At 35.9% G+C, this 19,705-nt stretch overlaps 2 protein-coding genes and 1 pseudogene across 3 annotated transcripts; 2 read left to right on the plus strand and 1 right to left on the minus strand.

The window, feature by feature from the left end:
• Positions 1 to 458: 458 nt before the first annotated feature.
• Positions 459 to 1,976, minus strand: LOC306854680 (small ribosomal subunit protein uS12). Its single transcript, XM_079392886.1, has 4 exons — positions 1,905 to 1,976; positions 932 to 1,091; positions 730 to 850; positions 459 to 653 (listed from the first exon to the last, which is right to left on the minus strand). The coding sequence occupies exons 1-4, from the start codon at positions 1,906 to 1,908 to the stop codon at positions 507 to 509; spliced, it is 432 nt and encodes a 143-aa protein (XP_079249012.1). The 5' UTR covers positions 1,909 to 1,976; the 3' UTR covers positions 459 to 506.
• Positions 1,977 to 2,966: 990 nt separating this feature from the next.
• On the plus strand, positions 2,967 to 16,868 carry LOC306855470 (V-type proton ATPase subunit S1-like). The gene is made up of 7 exons (XM_079394214.1): positions 2,967 to 3,081; positions 10,175 to 10,215; positions 11,647 to 11,708; positions 13,161 to 13,396; positions 13,726 to 13,776; positions 14,351 to 14,594; positions 15,162 to 16,868. The coding sequence occupies exons 1-7, from the start codon at positions 2,981 to 2,983 to the stop codon at positions 15,396 to 15,398; spliced, it is 972 nt and encodes a 323-aa protein (XP_079250340.1). The 5' UTR covers positions 2,967 to 2,980; the 3' UTR covers positions 15,399 to 16,868.
• On the plus strand, positions 16,571 to 19,695 carry LOC306854755 (2',5'-phosphodiesterase 12-like; annotated as a pseudogene). Its single transcript has 4 exons — positions 16,571 to 16,607; positions 17,155 to 17,994; positions 19,139 to 19,217; positions 19,265 to 19,695. The product of its transcript is annotated as a 2',5'-phosphodiesterase 12-like (transcript).
• Positions 19,696 to 19,705: the final 10 nt, after the last annotated feature.

Consider the following 19,705-nt stretch of genomic DNA (forward strand, 5'->3'; position numbering starts at 1 on the left):
AACTTTTCCATTTACCAGGTTAATTAATCTACTTCAGATACTGATCTTTTGAATCACCATATTTCAATTACACCTGTTATCTATCTGAACACATCTGATGAAGCTTAATATATATGATAACTATAAATATAACTTGAGACTAACACCTAGACCTGTAAATTAAGTGAAAAATAAAAACATATGGACATGTATAAATTAATAAGCTGTTATAATTTAAGACCAACATATACACCTGTAAACTAAATGCGTTTCTATTAATGACTTAAGACCATTTATTCGACATCACAAACTACTAACGCTCTTCAGAAACAGCAATAAACCCTCCAAATAAAGCTAATAAATGCTTACTGAACACAGAAACACTAAGCATTTAACAGCACTGTTTCTAACAGCAGAGGAAAGACAAGGAATTTATGCACGTACAAAAGTTTAAAACGGTCAAGAAACACAAGGGACAGTTTATGGAACTGAAAAAGTCATTTTATTGTGATTTCAACAAGAACAGTTTATGATCTGGGTCTCTCCTTCTTGCCTTTGTACAGAGCCAGAAGAGAAACGTTGGCCACCTTCACCACCTTGAAACGAACACCGGGAATATCACCCACGGCGTGTCCCTTACGACCGAATCCTGCCACCAGAACCTCATCGTTTTCCTGGAGAGAAACCACACACTGAGAGCTGCAGACAGATATCCTCAAACTCAAATGAGTAAAGTTATTCACAGTTTACCTCAATGAAGTTCAAGCAGCCGTCGTTGGGGACGAAAGCTGTGATCTTCTTGCCGTTCTTGATCAGTTGGACCCTGACGCACTTCCTAATGGCAGAGTTGGGCTGCTTGGCTTCAACACCTCTGTCAACACGACAAACAAAGTCAGTCATTCCTTAGTTAACCCATCTATTCATCACCGTCTTGACAAACACGGCCTCTTACACTTTCTCAAGCACAATGCCTTTGGCGTGAGAAGCTCCACCGAAGGGGTTGGCCTTCAGAGCGGTGCCCAAATGGGCTTTCTTGTACTGTTTATCGTGCCATTTCTGTACGCGGCGGTGGTTCCGCAGTTTTCTAGCAGTACGCAGTCCACGACACTTGCCTGGAGGAGGAAAAAGAGAAAAAACATCACCGATCCCTCAAAATAGTTCAAATACCCAGCGTCATCCCACACATTTGGACCGGTTTACATTTGAAACACCTAACAATCTGCAAAAAGAGTAACTGGAGAAACTTATATTTACTATCAAATGGAATAGAATTGATTGTGAAAACAAGACAGAAGATGTAACTGAGCATCTTGACAGCCATCATCAAAATATAAACCATAATTCCAGGCCTTGCCGGTTCTGATGAACAGTTTTAAACAAAAACACAATTCTTCTAGTAGAGCAGGGCTGTCCAGACTCGGTCCTGGAGGGATTAGCTCCAACGTGCCTCAAAACACCTGCATGGGAGTTTCTAGCATGCCTAGTAAGAGCTTGATTAGCTGCTTCAGGTGTGTTTGATTAGGGTTGGAGCTCCTCCAGGACCGAGTTTGGACAGCCCTGTACTTGAGGTTCAAACTAGCATTAGCCGTCTTCATGCTGCCACAACTTTAAAGCAGCTAACTTATAATATACAACATGCAAGTCTGATTAACAATAAAAAAGAGGTATATAACAAATGGAAATACTGTGAGTGGGAGTGTAAATAAGATCATGTCCGTGTTTAATGCACTGTGTGTGCAGCTCTTAGCCGCTCCACGACGCCTCCGTTAGAAAACATTAAATAGCGACAAAAACCGCTTCATAGCGAGCTCCACTTTGTCGAAACTGATACATTACACTTTTAACAACACGTAAATCGAGATAATTGTGTAGTTACACCGAGTATCGAAGCGTTATGTGCCGTTTTTTCGTCGCCTCACACGTACCCATGATCGCGTGCTCTGAATCCGGACAGAAAGAAAGACCACGTGACGCCCTAAGCAAATGACTGCTGGAAGGACCCCGCGGGTAGCCAGAACGAGCGCCTGTTCATAAATCAGTAATGCTCATTTGATTGAATATCAGAGATTAAGAAAGGATTTGAATTTCTGCCTTTTTCTTTTTCATATCTCTATTTGTATTAATCTGATTTATCTCACCATCATCTAAGTATCAATCTTTACTTGATTGCGATTGAAAAAAAGCATATTGATTTATTATTAAAATATTCATGCAGAAATATGGTACTACATATTAAAGAATGCAATTATCTGAATAAAATAAATAAGTAAGTGTAAAAACTATGGTATTACCTTTCTTTTAATATTGTTTACTAGTGTTCGATTTTTTTTAATTTGTGTAAAAATACATGCATTTAAACTTTTGGTTTAATACTAAAATATATTAATATTTTTTTAACAACTATCTGTCTATGAATGTGAAATAAATACATACCCTTTGGATTTAATGCTGAATATATATTTTAATTAGCAATATGTATCTATCTATGATTTGTAAATTAATAAATAAATGCATTTTTCCTTTGGATTTAATACTGAAATGTATTATTATTTGAAAAAACTATCTATCTATGAATGGGAAATAAATAAATAAATTCCCTTTGGATTTAATGCTGAAATATATTATTATTTGAAAAAACTATCTATCTATGAATGGGAAATAAATAAATAAATTCCCTTTGGATTTAATGCTGAAATATATTATAAGTGTTATGAATATGTATCTATGAATTGTACGTAAGTAAATAAATTTTTCCTTTGGGTTTAATACTGAAAGATATTATTATTTGTAACTATCTCTCTATGAATGTGAAATAAAAAAAATAATATATAATATATATATATATATATATATATGTGTCAGCAGCACACGCTCTGTGAATGGGCGTGGATTAACCCTCCCGCTGGACGCTGATTGGCCGCCGCACCTGTCAATCATCGCTGAGGATGCTCCAGTCATCAAGGCAGCGTTCAGCATCATTTGGACTCATCTGGATGGATACATGGCATCAACGTGGCACCCAATGTCTCTTGCGTTATTTTCTTTTGTTTTCCTGCAGATATCCTCGTCTTATGAGCAGCTGTCTGCCTTTGTGGAAGGAAGGTGAGTGGATTATTGTGAATTAAACCAGAGATGTGGTCATTTAGGCATCTCGTTTATTCAAATGGTGAAACCGGGAGAAACAAAGACTATATGGCTATATATTGTGTTTATTAAATGATGATGAACTGGTCTGGCAGAGACAACTAGTGCTCGCCTTCTTTGTCCATCCTTCGTGTCTGCATTGAGACTCAACTGAAGGGCTCTTGCAGTGAAACACAAGAGAAAATCCATCAGCATCAGTTTACAGGCAAATCCACATCTGCTACTAAACCTGGAGGCAGAGATGAGAGCAGGAATGATCAGCATCACTGAAGGAATGTCAGGAATGTGGAGCATCTGTTTGAGCTTCATGCTGAGATGATAATATGAATGACAAAATATGAATTTTAAGATGTAAGTGTGATTCGTGTACCATTTATTCTTGGGCTGAGCGTCACATAAAACCATCAAGCTGCAGGATCGCATTATGAATCATTTATTTATTATATAAATGAGTCTGATGCGTGTTTATTATTAATAATTGCACTTTTGATGCACTAATGAATGAATAACTTTTAGTGTGAATGAGTTTGTTGATTTTGACTTGTTTATAGAGAGACAGGTAGATTTTATTAATCCACAGGGGAAAATCCTTCGAAGACAGCTGCAGATCATCAGAATATATCAATATGCAAAAGACCTGGTGCCATAAAAATACAGTACACACAACATGCACAATAAATGCAGCTGAGTGTGTAAAAAACGTAGAAACATTTTTATAATATATATTATTTAGATGTTCAATCAATCATTTAAATACTTGTTTGAGCATGCAATTTTAAATTCAGGTGTTTCAACAAGATGGCAGATTGGCATTTTATCTTTATCCACCAGATGGTGCCTAAGGTATTCATATTTTTGATTATTTTATTTTTTCAGAAAACCTCAATATATGTTTAAGTTGACACGTTGTAAAAATGCTGAAAGAATAAGTAAATAAACAGAAAATAAACCAGTAAAAATGCAATTTTATTTTATTATTTTTCCATAAAATTAATTTTAAATATCTATTTAATCTATAATATTTATTTAATCTTTTTATCTGTTATATCTATTTAAAAATATATTTAATTTGACGCACTTATATGTTGTTAAAATGCAGAAGGAATAAGTAAATAAACACAAAAAATTAACCAACTAAATTGTTTTACAGTTGCATTTCTTTATTTTATTTGATGGGTTTCTATTTAAGTTCTCGACGCGCTTATGCATGGAAAAAAATACGTAAATAAACACATAAATAAATCAGCAAAAAATACAAATGTGCCCCCCTAAAACATACACAAAACATGGTGTAGAAACAAAAATTGCTAGATAAATTTACAAATAAACAGCAAAAAAAGAAATTTTGAAGAAGAAAAACTGAGATAGTATTTTCTTGTAAAACAAATGCCAATAATTGTTTTATTTGAACTATTGAAAACGTGTTGTTTTCTAAGCAATAGGTATTTTTTGGGCCACATATGTCGAGTTCCTCCGCTGCAGCTTGTATTAAAACACAGATCTAATTGGCAGTGCATTGCTTCTAGGAGCTGAAAGCATGTAGCGTTTCTCCAGTTGCACAGATGGAGTTTTACTACATGTAGGCCAGTCTGGGCTTTAGCTGTGTATTAACAGATTTGATTTGGTGAAACATCTAGATGCCGTCAGAACTTGAAAGACACTCTAATCTGAGCGTCCCGAATGAAATATGCTACATGCTTTTTGAAGCAGTCAGCAGATTTCATTGATTATATAAATGTGCCAACTGTGGCCCTTCACTGGCCCACATGTTCAGGTGCAGCGCTGAACGGATAAACCACTGCCGAAGCAGACAGAAGGAGGGATTTGTGTTTCCTTCAGGCTTTCCTTCTCTGTCTGGTTGTTGTTTTGGATGGTGCCGTGCAGGTCAAGTTCGCTTGATGCAAACTCTCTGTTTTGCTAAATATAGTTATGCAACAATAACAGAACACAAACCCTCCCACATCTCCCTCGTGGGCTTCTGTTCATTTGATGCAGCCATCCGAGAGAGTGAAGCACTGATGCGGTTTATGAGAAAATCGGAAGAAACGTCACAGGTCTGCTGTTGTTTACAGGGCAGGTAAACAACAACACCTCCTGCGTGGACAAGGGCAGATCCGCACTCACAGGTCACTCCATCGGCTACGCTGAGGTCATAAATGATCTTCGATTGGCGTGACGATGCACAAGAATAACATATACATGCTTTTGGTATTGAAAAGCAGTTGTATTAAAGAAATATTCCTTAAATGTAAGTGTGTTGATGGCATTTGTGGCAAGCTGATGATAACTCTGACAAAACAGCCTTATTTTAGTATCGTTGAGATACTATAATAGTTTTATTAATATTTTGAATCAGTTTTTATTTTTATATTTTCCATTTTTATTTTAATTTTTTGTTACCATAAATGCATTTACAGAAATTAATTACACAATATTTGCGGGTTAATATATTTAAACATTATATGATATATGCAAAACAAAAATTAATTACTAAATCTAAAACCATAACAAACATTTTGGTTACTTGAAAAAAAAAAAATCTGCATTAATTGAAATAAAGTAATATAGAATTTAATTTAGTTGCCAAAGCAACATTTTGAAATAAAATGAATAAAAACTATATAGACATATTAAAAAACACACAACAAATTTACTAAAATAAAAATGTAACTAAATAAAACTGAAAAGGAAAAATATAAAAAAATATATATATTCAAAATATTAATAAAACTATAATAGTATTTCATGGATACTTAAATAACAATGATATAACAGTAATAAATGTGTATATGTGTGTGTGTATATATATATATATATATATATATATATATATAATCATTATGAATCAGTGTTATTTTAGTTTTATTTATGTGCTATTGTAGTTTTTATTAAAACTTTTACTATCTTTAATTTTTTATTTCAGTTTTTATGATTTTATTACTTAAACTTATTTCAGTTTTTATGTTAGTTTTTCATTAATCAGAATCAGAATGAGAATGAGCTTTATTGGCCAGGTATGTTTACACATACAAGGAATTTGTTGTAGTGACAGAAGCTCCACAGAGCAACAGAAAGACAGCAACAGGACAGGACACAGGTAATAAAAGAATAATATACAAATAGGCAATGTACAAAGCAGCAAAAACACAATATATAATATAGACAACTATGTATGTACAGGTCAAGTATGTGCAAATTAGAAATGAGAAATAAAGATAAAATAAGTGAGTGTGGTGAATGGATAGTGTATTATAGTTGTGTGTTCCACATTTATTTATTGAGTGTTCATGAGATGTATTGCCTGAGGGAAGAAACTGTTTCTGTGTCTGGTCGTTCTGGTGCTCAGAGCTCTGTAGCGTCGACCAGACGGCAGCAGTTCAAAGAGGGAGAGTGCTGGATGTGAGGGGTCCAGAGTGATTTTACCAGCCCTTTTGCTCACTCTGGATAAGTACAGTTCTTGGAGAGTGGGGAGGGTTGTACCAATGATTCGCTCAGCAGTCCGGACCACCCTCCGTAGTCTTCTGAGGTCAGATTTGGTAGCTGAGCTGAACCAGACAGTTATTGAGGTGCAGAGGATGGATTCAATGATGGCGGAGTAGAACTGTTTCAGCAGCTCCTGTGGCAGTTTGAACTTCCTCAGCTGACGAAGAAAGTACAACCTCTGCTGGGCCTTCCTGACAATGGAGTCAATGTGAATATCCCACTTCAGGTCCAGAGAGATGGTGGTGCCCAGGAATCTGAATGACTCCACTGCAGTCACAGTGCTGTTCATGATGGTGAGTGGGGGGAGAGCAGGGGGGTTTCTCCTGAAGTCCATGATCATCTCCACAGTTAAGATTGCACCAGACAGCCAGCTCCTTAACCTCCTGTCTGTAAGCAGACTGTAAGTCCTGGATGAGGCCGATCAGTGTGGTGTCGTCTGCGAACTTCAGGAGATTGACAGAGGGGTCTTTAGAGGTGCAGTCGTTGGTGTAGAGGGAGAAGAGCAGTGGGGAGAGTACGCAGCCCTGAGGAGCTCCAGTGCTGATCGTACGGGTGCTGGATGTATATTTTCCCAGCCTCACTAGCTGCTGCCTGTCTGTCAGGAAGCTGTTGATCCACTGACAGACAGAGTGCTGGGGGATGGTGTCTTGTAACTGGTGATATCTTTCAGACCTTTCCACACCGAAGCAGGATCACTGGAAGATAATTTGTTCCTGAGCTTGTCAGAATAATTCCTCTTTGCCACGCTGATCTCCTTTTCCAGTGTGTATTTGGCCTGTTTGTACAAGACTTTATCCCCATTCCTGTAAGCATCTTCTTTGGCCTGATGGAGCTGTCTGAGTTTTGCAGTGAACCATGGTTTGTCATTGTTGTAGATTAGATGAGTCCTGTTAGGAATGCACATATCCTCACAGAAACTGATATAAGATGTTACAGTCTCTGTGAGCTCGTCCAGATCGATGGCAGCGGCTTCAAAAACACTCCAATCAGTGAGAGAGAACATTTCATTTATATTTTATTTTATTTCACCTTTATTTCAGTTAAAAAAAATGATTTTAATACATTTAGTATTAGTTCACAATAACAACCGTGGTATGAATTTAAAAAGAACTGCATTTCTGAATTATCTGAGGAAAATGTGAGTGGTTGCTAAGGTGTTAAAGCAGCACAAATGCTGCAGGATGAGTTACACACTGAAGTGCTAGTGTAGTGACTAATGCTTGACTCTGACAGCACTATTAATTCTTCACATGCACCATAGATTATTTATGTGCACAGTTAATCGATCCAAACAGGTTTCGTCTAGTAGAGCTGTGGCTCATGCTGAAGAAAATATTCATTTATTTGTGTTATATATTTATATATGAGTCAGAATCTGTTCTCTTTCATCCTCGCTAACCAAAGACATCTCACGTCTTTCTTTGATCCCTGACCGACATTATGTGCCAGCGCCGGTCAGACTGACCCGGTCAAACATCACAATAATCCACACCACTCCAGTCCATCAATTAACATCTTGAGAAGACAAAAGCTGTATGTTTTTAACAAATCAATCATTAAGATGTTTTTAACTTTAAACTGTCTCTTCTGGCTAAAATATGAGTCCATGATCCATAATAATGCTTCCTTCAGAGAAAATCTCCTGTTGTCTCTCATAAAAATCCACCCACATATTTTGTTTAGAGCTTTTTTTGGCTTGTAAACTGTGCTTGACTTGAGTATACTTAGAGGATAAAGACTAGATGACTTTCTTTTATCAGGGAAAGCAATATTTTGGCCAACAGCAACAGTTTGAAGTTAAAATCGTCTTAATTATTGATTTAAAGGGGTCATATGATGTTATTTTAAAGATCATTATTTTGTGTATTTGGTGTAACAGAATATGTTGACATGCTTTAATGTTCAAAAAACACATTATTTTTCAAATACTGTACATTATTGTAGTTCCTCTATGCCCCGCCTCTCTCAAACTCTCAAACGTGTCGTTTCCTACAAAGTCCCTCCTTCTGACAAGCACAGTCTGCTCTGATTGGCCAACTGACCCAGTGACACCGCGTTGGAAATGTAACGCCCCTTTCCATAATTGCGAGCTTCAGCTTTCAAGTTAGTTTTATCAGTTCAAGCCCAAAACGGGAACAGAGTCACGTGACAGACACAGTGATGATGCTCGTATGTATTTGCACACAAGCTACGGTTAAGACGATTTCTGACGGGCTGTACACTCCGCTGTGATGCGACCCTGTTCCCCTCTCACACACACACACACACACACACGACGCGTTACATGCAAAACTCCACATTTGAACAGTCACTAGCAAATACTTGAACTAACAACAAAACATACTTACAGTCGCTGATTCAGAAGTGCCAGATTGTCATAGCAAAGTCAGAATTGACCTTTTTTTTTTTTTAAATAGCCTTCATGCACAGCCAGCCTTGTACTCTCCTCGGTTCACAAAACTGTTGTTCATAAAATGCGTTGCACAAATTCAAACATTTGGGTTGTGCTGTTGTGTTGTAAACAAATCTTAATCAGTGATTCCTAACTGCATCTACTTCCGGAAGGTCAAATAAAGTGCTGTCACCTAGAAACACACAGCGTCTCCCTGACACGGCTGCATCAACACTGCGGTTAATGAAACCACACCTTCTTTCTTTGCCTGAACATTTGGGCGGCATTATGCAAATATTTCCACATTGTGACGTAGACATGTGGGGGCGTGTTTAAATTAGGTGTTTTAGGGGGGCGTGGACGAGTCTTAACTTTTATAAAGCATATCTCTTTGGGTTTGAGACTTTAGTTTTCTCATCAATGCACGAACAGCTTGTAACACTCCAAAGAGAAAGGAAAACTTGAAATCACATCATATGACCACTTTAATTAATACAAACACACAGCTTTTGGCTTCTCAAGATGTTAACTGATGGACTGGAGTGGTGTGGATTACTTGTGGATTATTGTGATGTTTTTATCAGCTGTTTAGACTCTAATTCTGACGGCACCCATTCACTGCAGAGCAAGTGACGGAACGCTACATTTCTCCAAATCTGATCCCATAATGAAACAAACTCATCTTGGATGACCTGAGAGTGAGGACATTTTCAGCAAATTCTCATTTTTGGGTGAACTATTCCTCAATATGATTTCAATATGAACTCGAGCATTTCTCGTCTTATTCTCATCAAATAATCCAAGCTGCTCTCCATAGTGTTTTTATATCTCTTGCTGCATGTTAATTGACTCATTTTTGTGTGTATATTTATTTCTCCTGAGGCATTTCAGGAGAAGCGTCTGAAGCAAAGCTGACGCTTAAAGGAAATGTAACTGAGATCTCCTGAGCAATAGAAATATCCTGCGGGAACAAGGCAAAGTGTCATGAAAGCGAGTTTGTCTCAGTTCACGGACGGTGACGTTCCAGCAGTGACTCACAAAGCCTCCTGTCTCTCATTCATATTCATAACGGCAGCTCAGACTGAATGATTGTATCCGACTATAAAAATGATTTCAGTTGTTTATGAAGGTATTCATCTGATTAATAATGCACTCATTAAATTCTCATACTTACAGCTCAGATGATGCACCATCCCAAAACATCAGAATTCAACAAAGTAAGTTATTTTGATAATAACCTTGGTTTCTCGCTTCAATCCTACTGTATCATATTTGATATGCACATTTCTGAGGCCTCTAAGTGATCAAAATGATCAAAACTCAATCAACACAATCTACTCCATGCCTTCTGTCGTCTGATTGATGGTTTAGACTTTATCTAATCCAGTAAAATCTCTTTTAGTGTAATTGTACAAACATCAAGCTTCAGCTGTTGCTTCACGTGTCTTTTTGCTCTGAAATATTTACTGATTTTTATAAAGTAATCATCAGAATAGCACCAGTAATATCTCCAGATGTACACTGGATTGAAGCCTCCAAAACATCTCACATCTTCTGAGGAACGTTTATTTTTCATCTCTCAATCAGCATTGGAGTGCATTGCTTTATATGTTTGGATCATTTCAATCTCATCTTACTATGACATTTTATTGGAGATATAGATTGACAACTGATATTTATATCATTTTATGTAAGTATCTGCTATAATGTTATAAAAGGCTCATATATTGACATTACAAGCATCAGAATTTCATCACTTTTTGTCCATATAAATTGCTTTTTTTTCTTGTAACAATATACACTACCATTCAAAAGTTGGGAGTCAGTAATATTTTTTCCGTTCTTTTTTTATTTATTTGGAAAGCATGTTTTAAATCGATAAAAAAGAGTGATAGTAAAGACTTATATTGTTAGAAAATAAATTTTTGAATAAATGCTGTTCTTTTGAACTTTTTATTAATCAAAGAATCTTTAAAGTATTACAGGTTCCAAAAAAAAATAAAAAAATTAAGCAGCACAAGTGTTTCCAACATTGATAAAAAAAAATTAAATTTTCCATCGCAGAAATAAATTAGAATTTAAAGTATATTAAAATTAGCATCCAAAATAAAAGTTTTTGTTCACATAAAATATATGTGTACTGTGTATATTTATTATGTATTTATAAATACAAACACATGCATGTATATATTTAAGAAAAACATGTTCTGTTTATATATTAAATAATAATAATATAAATATATGCATGTAAATATTTTCTAAATATATAATGTATGTGTTCGTGTTTATATATACATAATAAATATACACAGTACACAAACATATATTGTGTAAATTTATTTTGGATGCGATTAATTGTGATTAATCGTTTGACAGCACTAATTAAAATAGAAAACTGTTATTTTAAATTGCAATAATCTTTCACAATATTACTGTTTCTTTAGTATTTTTGATCAAATAAATACAGCCTTGATGAGCAGAAGAGACTTCTTTAAAAAGCATTAAAAACCTGATCCCAAACTCTCAAATGGCAGTGCACACAGTTCTTTAGAAACATGCTTCTTTTTGCATATTTGTTTGAATAAATAAGATATAAATGTGATAATTAAATGAGTGTGAGTTGACCTGATGTCGGTGTTGTTGTGCAGATGGGGAGGATGCTGGCGGCCCGGTGTTTGTGGCTGAAGTGCGTCTCAGACGAGCACTGCAGGTGAGACGAGCCCGTCTGCCAGCCGAGCCAATGTGACCTTGTGCTGCCACTGGGGTGCAGATTTCCCTCCAAACGTCCAAAGCAGATCAGTTTAATCCTTCACAGACTGCATTGTCTTTGGAGAAACAGATTACAGACATGCTACATTTTTAATCAGGAATTTCACTCTGATTTAGGATATGTAATGATGCCCCAAAAGTCTCTAATTCCCTTTGCGAATATTATTTCTGTAAACTGTTTTTCATGAGTATTAAATGCATTTCAGAGCATGGGGAGAACGGGGCTAGTTGTCACATACAGATACAAGAGTATTTTTTATAAATGCCCACATGGGGGCGCTGACAGACTTTTATTCCTGCAAATAGTTTTTTAATTGCATTTAATTTAGTGCTGTCAAATGATTAATCGCATCCAAAATAAAAGTTTTATTTACATAATATATGTGTGTGTACTGTGTATATTTATTATGTATATATAAATACAAACATGCATGTATATATTTAAGAAAAACATGTTATGTTTATATATTAAATATATTTATATATGAATATAAATATATGCATGTAAATGTTTTCAAAATATATACTCTATGTGTGTGTATTTATATATACATAATAAATATACACGGTACACACGCATATATTATGTAAATAAAACTTATTTTAGATGCGATTAATCGCTTGACGCACACAATTTAATACTGTCTGTTGGCCAAAAAAATCTGGTTTAAACTATGTTACAGTTTACATATTTGCAGTTCAATCAACTGTTTGGTGGTTTATTATAAGTTTAGATATAACTTAAAAGCTAATGCTCTTTAATAGCAGGTTATATTGTGACAACTTACCCCATAGGTATGACACCTAGCCTATTGACGAAATACATTTTTTATTCAGCAAGAATGCATTAAATTGATCAAAAGTGACATTAAAGACATTTATTATGTTAAAAAAGATTTTTATTTAAAATAAATGCTGTTTTTAACTTCCTTTTTGATCAAAGAATCATGAAAAACTAAATTTATCATGATTTCCACAAAAACATTAAACAGTACAACTGTTTTCAACATTGATAATAATCAGAAATGTTCAAATCAGTATATTAGAATGATTTCTGAAGGATCATGTGACACTGAAGACTGGAGTAATGATGCTGAAAATATAGATTTGATCACAGGATTAAATTATATTTTAACATATATTCACACAGAAAACAGTTATTTTATATTGTAATAATATTTCACAATTTTTATACTTCTTCCTGTATTTTTAATCAGAAAAATGCATCCTTGGTGAGCAGAGGAGGCTTCTTTCAAAAACATTTTTTAAAAAACCAAGATGTGTGTTGCCACAATAATTTGTGCACATAAGTTCTATACTTAATTAGACCATCAAACTTGAGGATGATAGAGTACTTTGCTCATGTTACTGTGATATTATGCTCTTGTTTCAGCCGTATGGATGGCAGCTTCACACTCCTCCACGCAGAAAGTTGCTTCAGTCTCCAGGAATGTTGCCGTATTCTCCTCTGAGTGTTTCTTACAACGGAAAGACCTGCATCCTCTTCAGAGCCCGCAAACTGGCCATCAGGTACAGGAATCACAGTTTAGTGGATCTCACAGAGAGGACCTTCAGCCCAGACGCACCGGTGGACACCAAAGGCTCCTTCTGCAGCAAAGACAAAGCCATGTGAGTTCAGCTGCACACCGGTACGGCAAACGCAAATGTAGATTTTTCACCAGTGTATTTAACAAAAATAGTTCCAGACTGCATTTCACCCTAAAAAAAAAAAAAAAAAAACACTATTATTCTGTATGATTATAATATAATATATTTTGTTCTGCGTAAATTCACAATGCATTTTTGTTTTTGGAGTGAAATGTTATCTGAATGATCAAAGCCTGACCTACCTCAGCCTGGTGTAAGATGTATAATTGAGACGGAAAATTTGACAGTTAATGACAATTTTGACTTGATGGATATTTAATAATATTTTGGCATATTTTGTTATTCACCAGACTCAATCTACGTTTTGGCGATGTGGAAGATCTTAGAGGCCTCTCTATCAGGTTATTTCTTATTTATTTATTTCATATAAATACATTGTTATAATTTTATTTTAAATCATGTCATTTTTAATAATTTTTTATAACTACATTTTCAAAAATGTATTATATATTATTTTTATATTTTATTATTTATATATATATATACACTACACCACTACAATAGTGATTTAAAATTTTAGCGATATGGCAAAAGGCACCCATGTTCAATAATTAATGATGTTTTATTTTTAATATTAAAATATTTCTAAGAATCCTAAGATTATAAAGATTCATTAATAATAATATTGCAGTCAGTCACCAACAGATTTGGAATTTCGTGGAACAATATTCAAACCTCTTCTTTATGTTTTATATAATGTTAATGGTTACAATTTGTATCAAATACATTTTTTTATTTGTCATCACAGATGTGTCAATATTAGTTCATGTACAGTATCTTCAAATGTAGTTAATCCAATCAGAATTGATTTTTGTGTGTATGCTAGTAAAACAATCAGTTTGCACTTCTCATAGAAGAACAGAAATGATTTTTAAAATGCTTTGCAGTGAGATAAAGACGTGTTTATTTCCACAGGCTACAGATGTCAAACACCTTCTACGAGTCGGCGGGGCAGAACTGGTTCACTCTCGATTACGTGTACATCCATTACAACTGGACATACGAGGCCACGTTCAACGCTACAGATGTGTACGCGCCCTCCACCAACTCCTATCACTGCCAGCACGTCAGCAGCCTGCAGAAGTACGACACGCTGCTGGTGCCCAGCGCCAACACCGACCACGCCGCAAACTGGCACATAACCTTCACCGACTTCCAGGTTGGCAGGCAACTCTTTCCCTCCATCCTCCGCTGAGAAGCGCCTCATATTGGAGTTGTAGCATCTTGCGCTGTATTTTTAGCCTCTGGTGGGTGTAATGTGGTTACACAAGCTTGTGGTTTGGCGTTTTAAAAAGCTCACGGTCCAGAGTGTGTGGAAGAACACAAGGAGTTTGGGTGAAATGAAATGCTTTTTCATTTGGAATATAGAAAACTATGGATTATATTCTGCTGGAACATCAATGATCGTTTCTACATGACAGAGAAGTAGAAAAAAATACTTTGTCAAGTAGAAAAACAGACTGACAGATAGACAGATGGACAGAATGAACAAACGACAGATAGATAGATGGATGGATGGATGGATGGATGGATGGATGGATGGATGGATGGATGGATGGATGGATGGATGGATGGATGGATGGATGGATGGATGGATGGATGGATGGATGGATGGATAGATAGATAGATAGATAGATAGATAGATAGATAGATAGATAGATAGATAGATAATAGCTTTTAAAGATTCAGCATCTTACCATCTGTGGTTTCTTGTGTTTTTCCTCAGATCCAGGCATTTAACGTTCAATCCAGTAAGTTTGCGGCGGCCAGCGACTGCGCGACCTTCTTAACTCCTGCCATCCTGATGGGTCTGATCACGTCTCTGATCCTGCTGCTGGTGCTGGCCTACGCTCTGCACATGGTGGTTCATCTAAAGCACATCGATCGCTACGAAGAGCACAAGACCACTGTCTACTTCCCACGCAGCACAGAAGCGGAGAGCACAGAGAAGAACAACCTCTAGGGACCCTAAAGAGATGGACACTTCTGTGACTGTGAGCTCTGGCGGCCGGACAGGAAGAAAACGCCCATCTGAACGGAGAATCAGAGCTGTTTGGGACTGACTGCACCACGGCAGTGGCATCATTGTGGTGGGACAGTGGAAGTCCGAATCAGGCTCCTTCGGGAGCTTTAAGGCTCGGCACAACGGAGGATTTGGAAATATCAGCCAGTTCTCAGCAAAAATCTAGGAATTAAACATTCAGCGTCAGGTTACATGAGGGGAAGGAGACCTTCAGATGCGATTTGAAATAGCACAATAATCAATATATCTTGCATTTGCATCGTCTGTCTTAGCTTCTGTTTGACTGCTAAAGACCAGGTTTAACTTCAGTACTGATGCTTCTTTGAAGTCAACATGAAATGGTGTTTTGCAAGCAATTTTGCGGTTTTCATTTTAGATATTTGCGAATAAAACTTCTTGATTTGTTTCATCTGCAACTGATTGGATGGTATTATGGAAGCGCATTTCTGCCACACAATTGAAAATATCAAAACGAGTTAATATCTCGCAATTATGTTTATATCTCGCAATTCTGAGTTTTTATTTTGCAATTATGTTTTGCGAGAAAAAATCTGAATCAAGAGATTTAAACTTCAACTGAATTATGAAATAAAAAGTCACAATACCTTTTTTTATGTGTTATCCTGTGATGGAAACAAGCTGGTGAACAACATGCACAATGAATCCCAATAAATCCAGGAATGTGGATTAAGAGAGTATTTAGATTTCATGTTGACTTTGAAGTTTTAAACTGTGAATAAACCATTATGAGAATGTAATATAGTTCTAATTTGTCACTCAGTTGAATAGATGAAAAAAGCAATGCATTCCCCCATTGATTACGAAACCTAAAACTCGAATGAATAAAACACACTGTGTAATGGTTTCAATACAGTGTGTAACAGATGTTTCAGTTTTAACCATTTCCCCTTCAGGAGTTGCACAAAAACAATTGTATTAATTACTGATATTATTTTGAGAATCTGTATTTTTAAAATGATTGTGTTATGGTATTTTTGTGTAGACTGTATGTTAACTATTTTATTTTCGTGTATGTTTTTGGCTATGGTGAAGAGCAGCTTATTACTTGGATTTTTAATCGACGACTGGAGCAAAACAACAATGGAAGCAACATGACGTTTGTTGTAGTGAACATGCAGCATGCCAGTGGCTAGAGACGTTTCTGAACCAGAATAATCAGGTGGTTTGCTTTGTACCATGTAGTGTATATTGGTAATAATCATAATGTGCTAAATAAGGGATTTTTTTTTTATGTACACATGTATTTGGGAACATATTAATAGCTTAACTTTATGCAGATAAAATGGAGAGATGTGAAATGGGCTATGATGTATTAATGTTTGATGATTATTATTATTATTATTGTCCTCTCAGTTGAGTTCAATAAAACCAGCAGCACAGTTATGTTGCAAAATTATTTTGTTTCCAATTTAATCCATTTATATTAGGTAGACTACATTTATCAAATACGGTTTATTATAACAATGAGATGTTATTTGGACAAACTATTTATTACGAGCTCTAATTTGTGAACAGCGCCACCTAGTGGCATAATAAAATGCTCAGTTATGAGTTTAAAAGATCACTTTCTAAAATATCGTTAGAAGGCTTTTTAATATTTTAAATATTTATTTAAGAAATTGAAAGGCATCTATGTAGTTTCTTGTATTAAGACCCACAATTTAGCAATAAACAGATGCTAAGAGAGCAGACAGAGCCGCTGGGCAAGAAATCAGCCTGCGCGTTCCCGAGGAAAGCGTGAACGCGGACGCGTGGCAGAATAGAGCTGGGCTATATGTTGGGGATTTTAAGTATAAAGTGGAACTGAATCCTCCAACATTCACTGTATCTGAGCTCCCAGCATCTCTAATGGCTGGATTTCCAGTGTGTCCCAAGCTGGAGATCTGAGGACCTCTAAGTTCCTCTAAAGCTCTCCTAAAGCTCATATGGAGATCAAGAGTGCTGGACATAAACGTGTGTTCACACCATCCAATCTGGACATTGCTTTGAGGGTGATGTTAAAATGCACACCTGGGAATGAACCTAAGGAACTGGTATCTACAGGCGTAGTAGAAACCTTTGATAACAGGCACATGTACACTCAGAAGGTCACTGATAAGTCCTCACTGAGGGTTGTGTCTTATACCATCCTCATCTACACTCAAGCCGATCTTTCCAAAACGGCCTTGTACCCTTATTGTGCACCGTACGCTTTAGAAATGCACTACAGACAGAATCTGATCAAGAAGTGTCAGGGTACATTGTTTGCCTCCAGGAGGTGGAGAAGGGGGCTTCTATAGATAGTTTATCTCCTGCGTTGGATGCGTTTGGTTTGGAAGGGGTTTTTAGGATCAAGGAAAGGCAGCATGAAGGTCTGCCACGTATTTTAGGAGGTCTAAGTTGAAGTTGCTCCAGCAGTATGATATTATGCTGAGCGAGGCTTTGAAGACAGATCCTCTTCATCAGGAGCTGCTGGAGAGTGTCCACTAATCCCAGCTTGAAGGAGAAGATTGAAAACAGTTCAACGATGCTGCAGGTATTTCGCTGGAACTTGGTGGGTCTTTTTTGACTCCAGTTGTTCACAAAGGCTTCAAGACTTATCCAGTTGTTTTTGATTTACTAGATAGGAATTGTACCCAATTTTACAGTTTGGCATAACTAACAAAAAGTACATTTTATTTATATATACATATATATATATATATGTATAGCACTTGCACGTTGTTGCTCTTTTGTTGGTTTTGATAGCTTCTTATGTCCTCATTTGTAAGTCGCTTTGGATAAAAGCGTCTGCTAAATGACTAAATAAATAAATAAATATATAAATATTAAAATTTTATATATAAACATTACAATTTACATCATTTCCAGGTCTAGAAATCACATTTTTAAAATTCAACTACCTCCTATCTAGGATTTTTAAGACTGGAAATCCAGTTTTTTAAGAAAAAAAAATGAGATCAGTGAATTAAAATAAAAAAATATATTGATTTTTGGTTTATTTTGATCCTTGTTTTGTTTTACTTTAAATTATTTACAGTCATTTATTTTATCTCTCTTAACTTCTCTTATTCTTTTAATATTATCTTAATACATTTGTTTCTTGAATTGGAAAAAATAAATAATTTTTTTTGTTGTTTTGATTTATTCCTTGTTTTGTCCTACTTTAAATCATATCTTAATGTAATATTTATTTCTTTATCTTAATCTTATTTTATTATCTATTTATTTTGACACAGCTTTTCTCTAATTATTTTTTCTAATAAATATTTTCTTGAATTAAAATAAAATATATTGATTTTTAGGTGTTATTTTTTATTCCTTGTTTTGTCATTAAATCATTTCCTATTTATTGTAATGTAATTGTTCATTTATCTTAATCTTATTTTTATAAATTTTTTACACAGCTTTTAATTATTTTTCTAGTATTTTCTTTCTTGAATCAAAATAAAAATATCTAAATTTTAGTTGTTTTGGCTTATTTCAATTGATGTCTTTAAATAATTTATCTTTTAAATATCTTTTTATTTTAATGTTTTTCATGAATTATTTTCTTGAATTAAAATATTTTTAGTTTTAGTTTTATTTAAATCCTTGTTTTGTAATATATTAAATCATTTGAAATCATCTTGCTTTGAGGACAAACCCAACAAAAATGCATCTCTACCCGCTTTACTCAGGTGACCGTCTTGCAGTCGTTATGTGACCCGTCAAGGATATTATGTGTGGGAAACACACACCTGTACTGGAAGCCTAAAGGTGAGAATCAGTGTGAATAGAAGACATTTGCCTTACAGTGTGTTCAGGAGGAAACGTTCAACTGGTTCAGATTGCAGTGGCCCTCAAACACCTGAAGCAGGTAGTGACGGAGAAGCATCCCGGGGACGGGCTCATATTCTTGGGTGATTTCAACAGCACGCCCTCCTCCGGTCTCTTCCAGCTCGTCTGTGAGGGATCCGTCTCAGAGAATCATGACGACTGGTCCTCCAGTGGACCGGAGGAGCAGATCCAGGTGGAACTGATGAATCCGTTCCAGCTGGCCAGTGCTTGTGGGGTCCCGGCTTTCACCAACTACGTCGGGGGCTTCCAGGGGTGTCTGGACTATATTTTTGTGCTGCAGGTGGCGCAGGACATTCCTCTGCCCAGCCTTCAGGAGGTCACGACCTGCGTGGCCCTTCCGAGCGTCTCGCACCCGTCAGATCACATCGCGCTGGTGTGTGACCTCAAGTGGAAGTGAAACAATCACA

This window comes from Barbus barbus (assembly GCF_936440315.1).
Source record: "Barbus barbus genome assembly, chromosome: 35".
Classification (NCBI taxonomy): Eukaryota; Metazoa; Chordata; class Actinopteri; order Cypriniformes; family Cyprinidae; genus Barbus; species Barbus barbus.

Excerpts from the sequence above, each read along its gene's own strand:
- LOC306854680 (XM_079392886.1), bottom strand. Across the intron at positions 851-931 it reads GGCATTGTGCTTGAGAAAGT|AGGTGTTGAAGCCAAGCAGC; the intron begins GTAAGAGGCCGT and ends TCGTGTTGACAG. Across the intron at positions 654-729 it reads GCTGCTTGAACTTCATTGAG|GAAAACGATGAGGTTCTGGT; the intron begins GTAAACTGTGAA and ends GTTTCTCTCCAG.
- LOC306855470 (XM_079394214.1), top strand. The coding sequence starts at position 2,981 with ATGGCATCAACGTGGCACCCAATGTCTCTTGCGTTATTTTCTTTTGTT. Across the intron at positions 3,082-10,174 it reads TCTGCCTTTGTGGAAGGAAG|CTCAGATGATGCACCATCCC; the intron begins GTGAGTGGATTA and ends TCATACTTACAG. Across the intron at positions 10,216-11,646 it reads AAACATCAGAATTCAACAAA|ATGGGGAGGATGCTGGCGGC; the intron begins GTAAGTTATTTT and ends GTTGTTGTGCAG.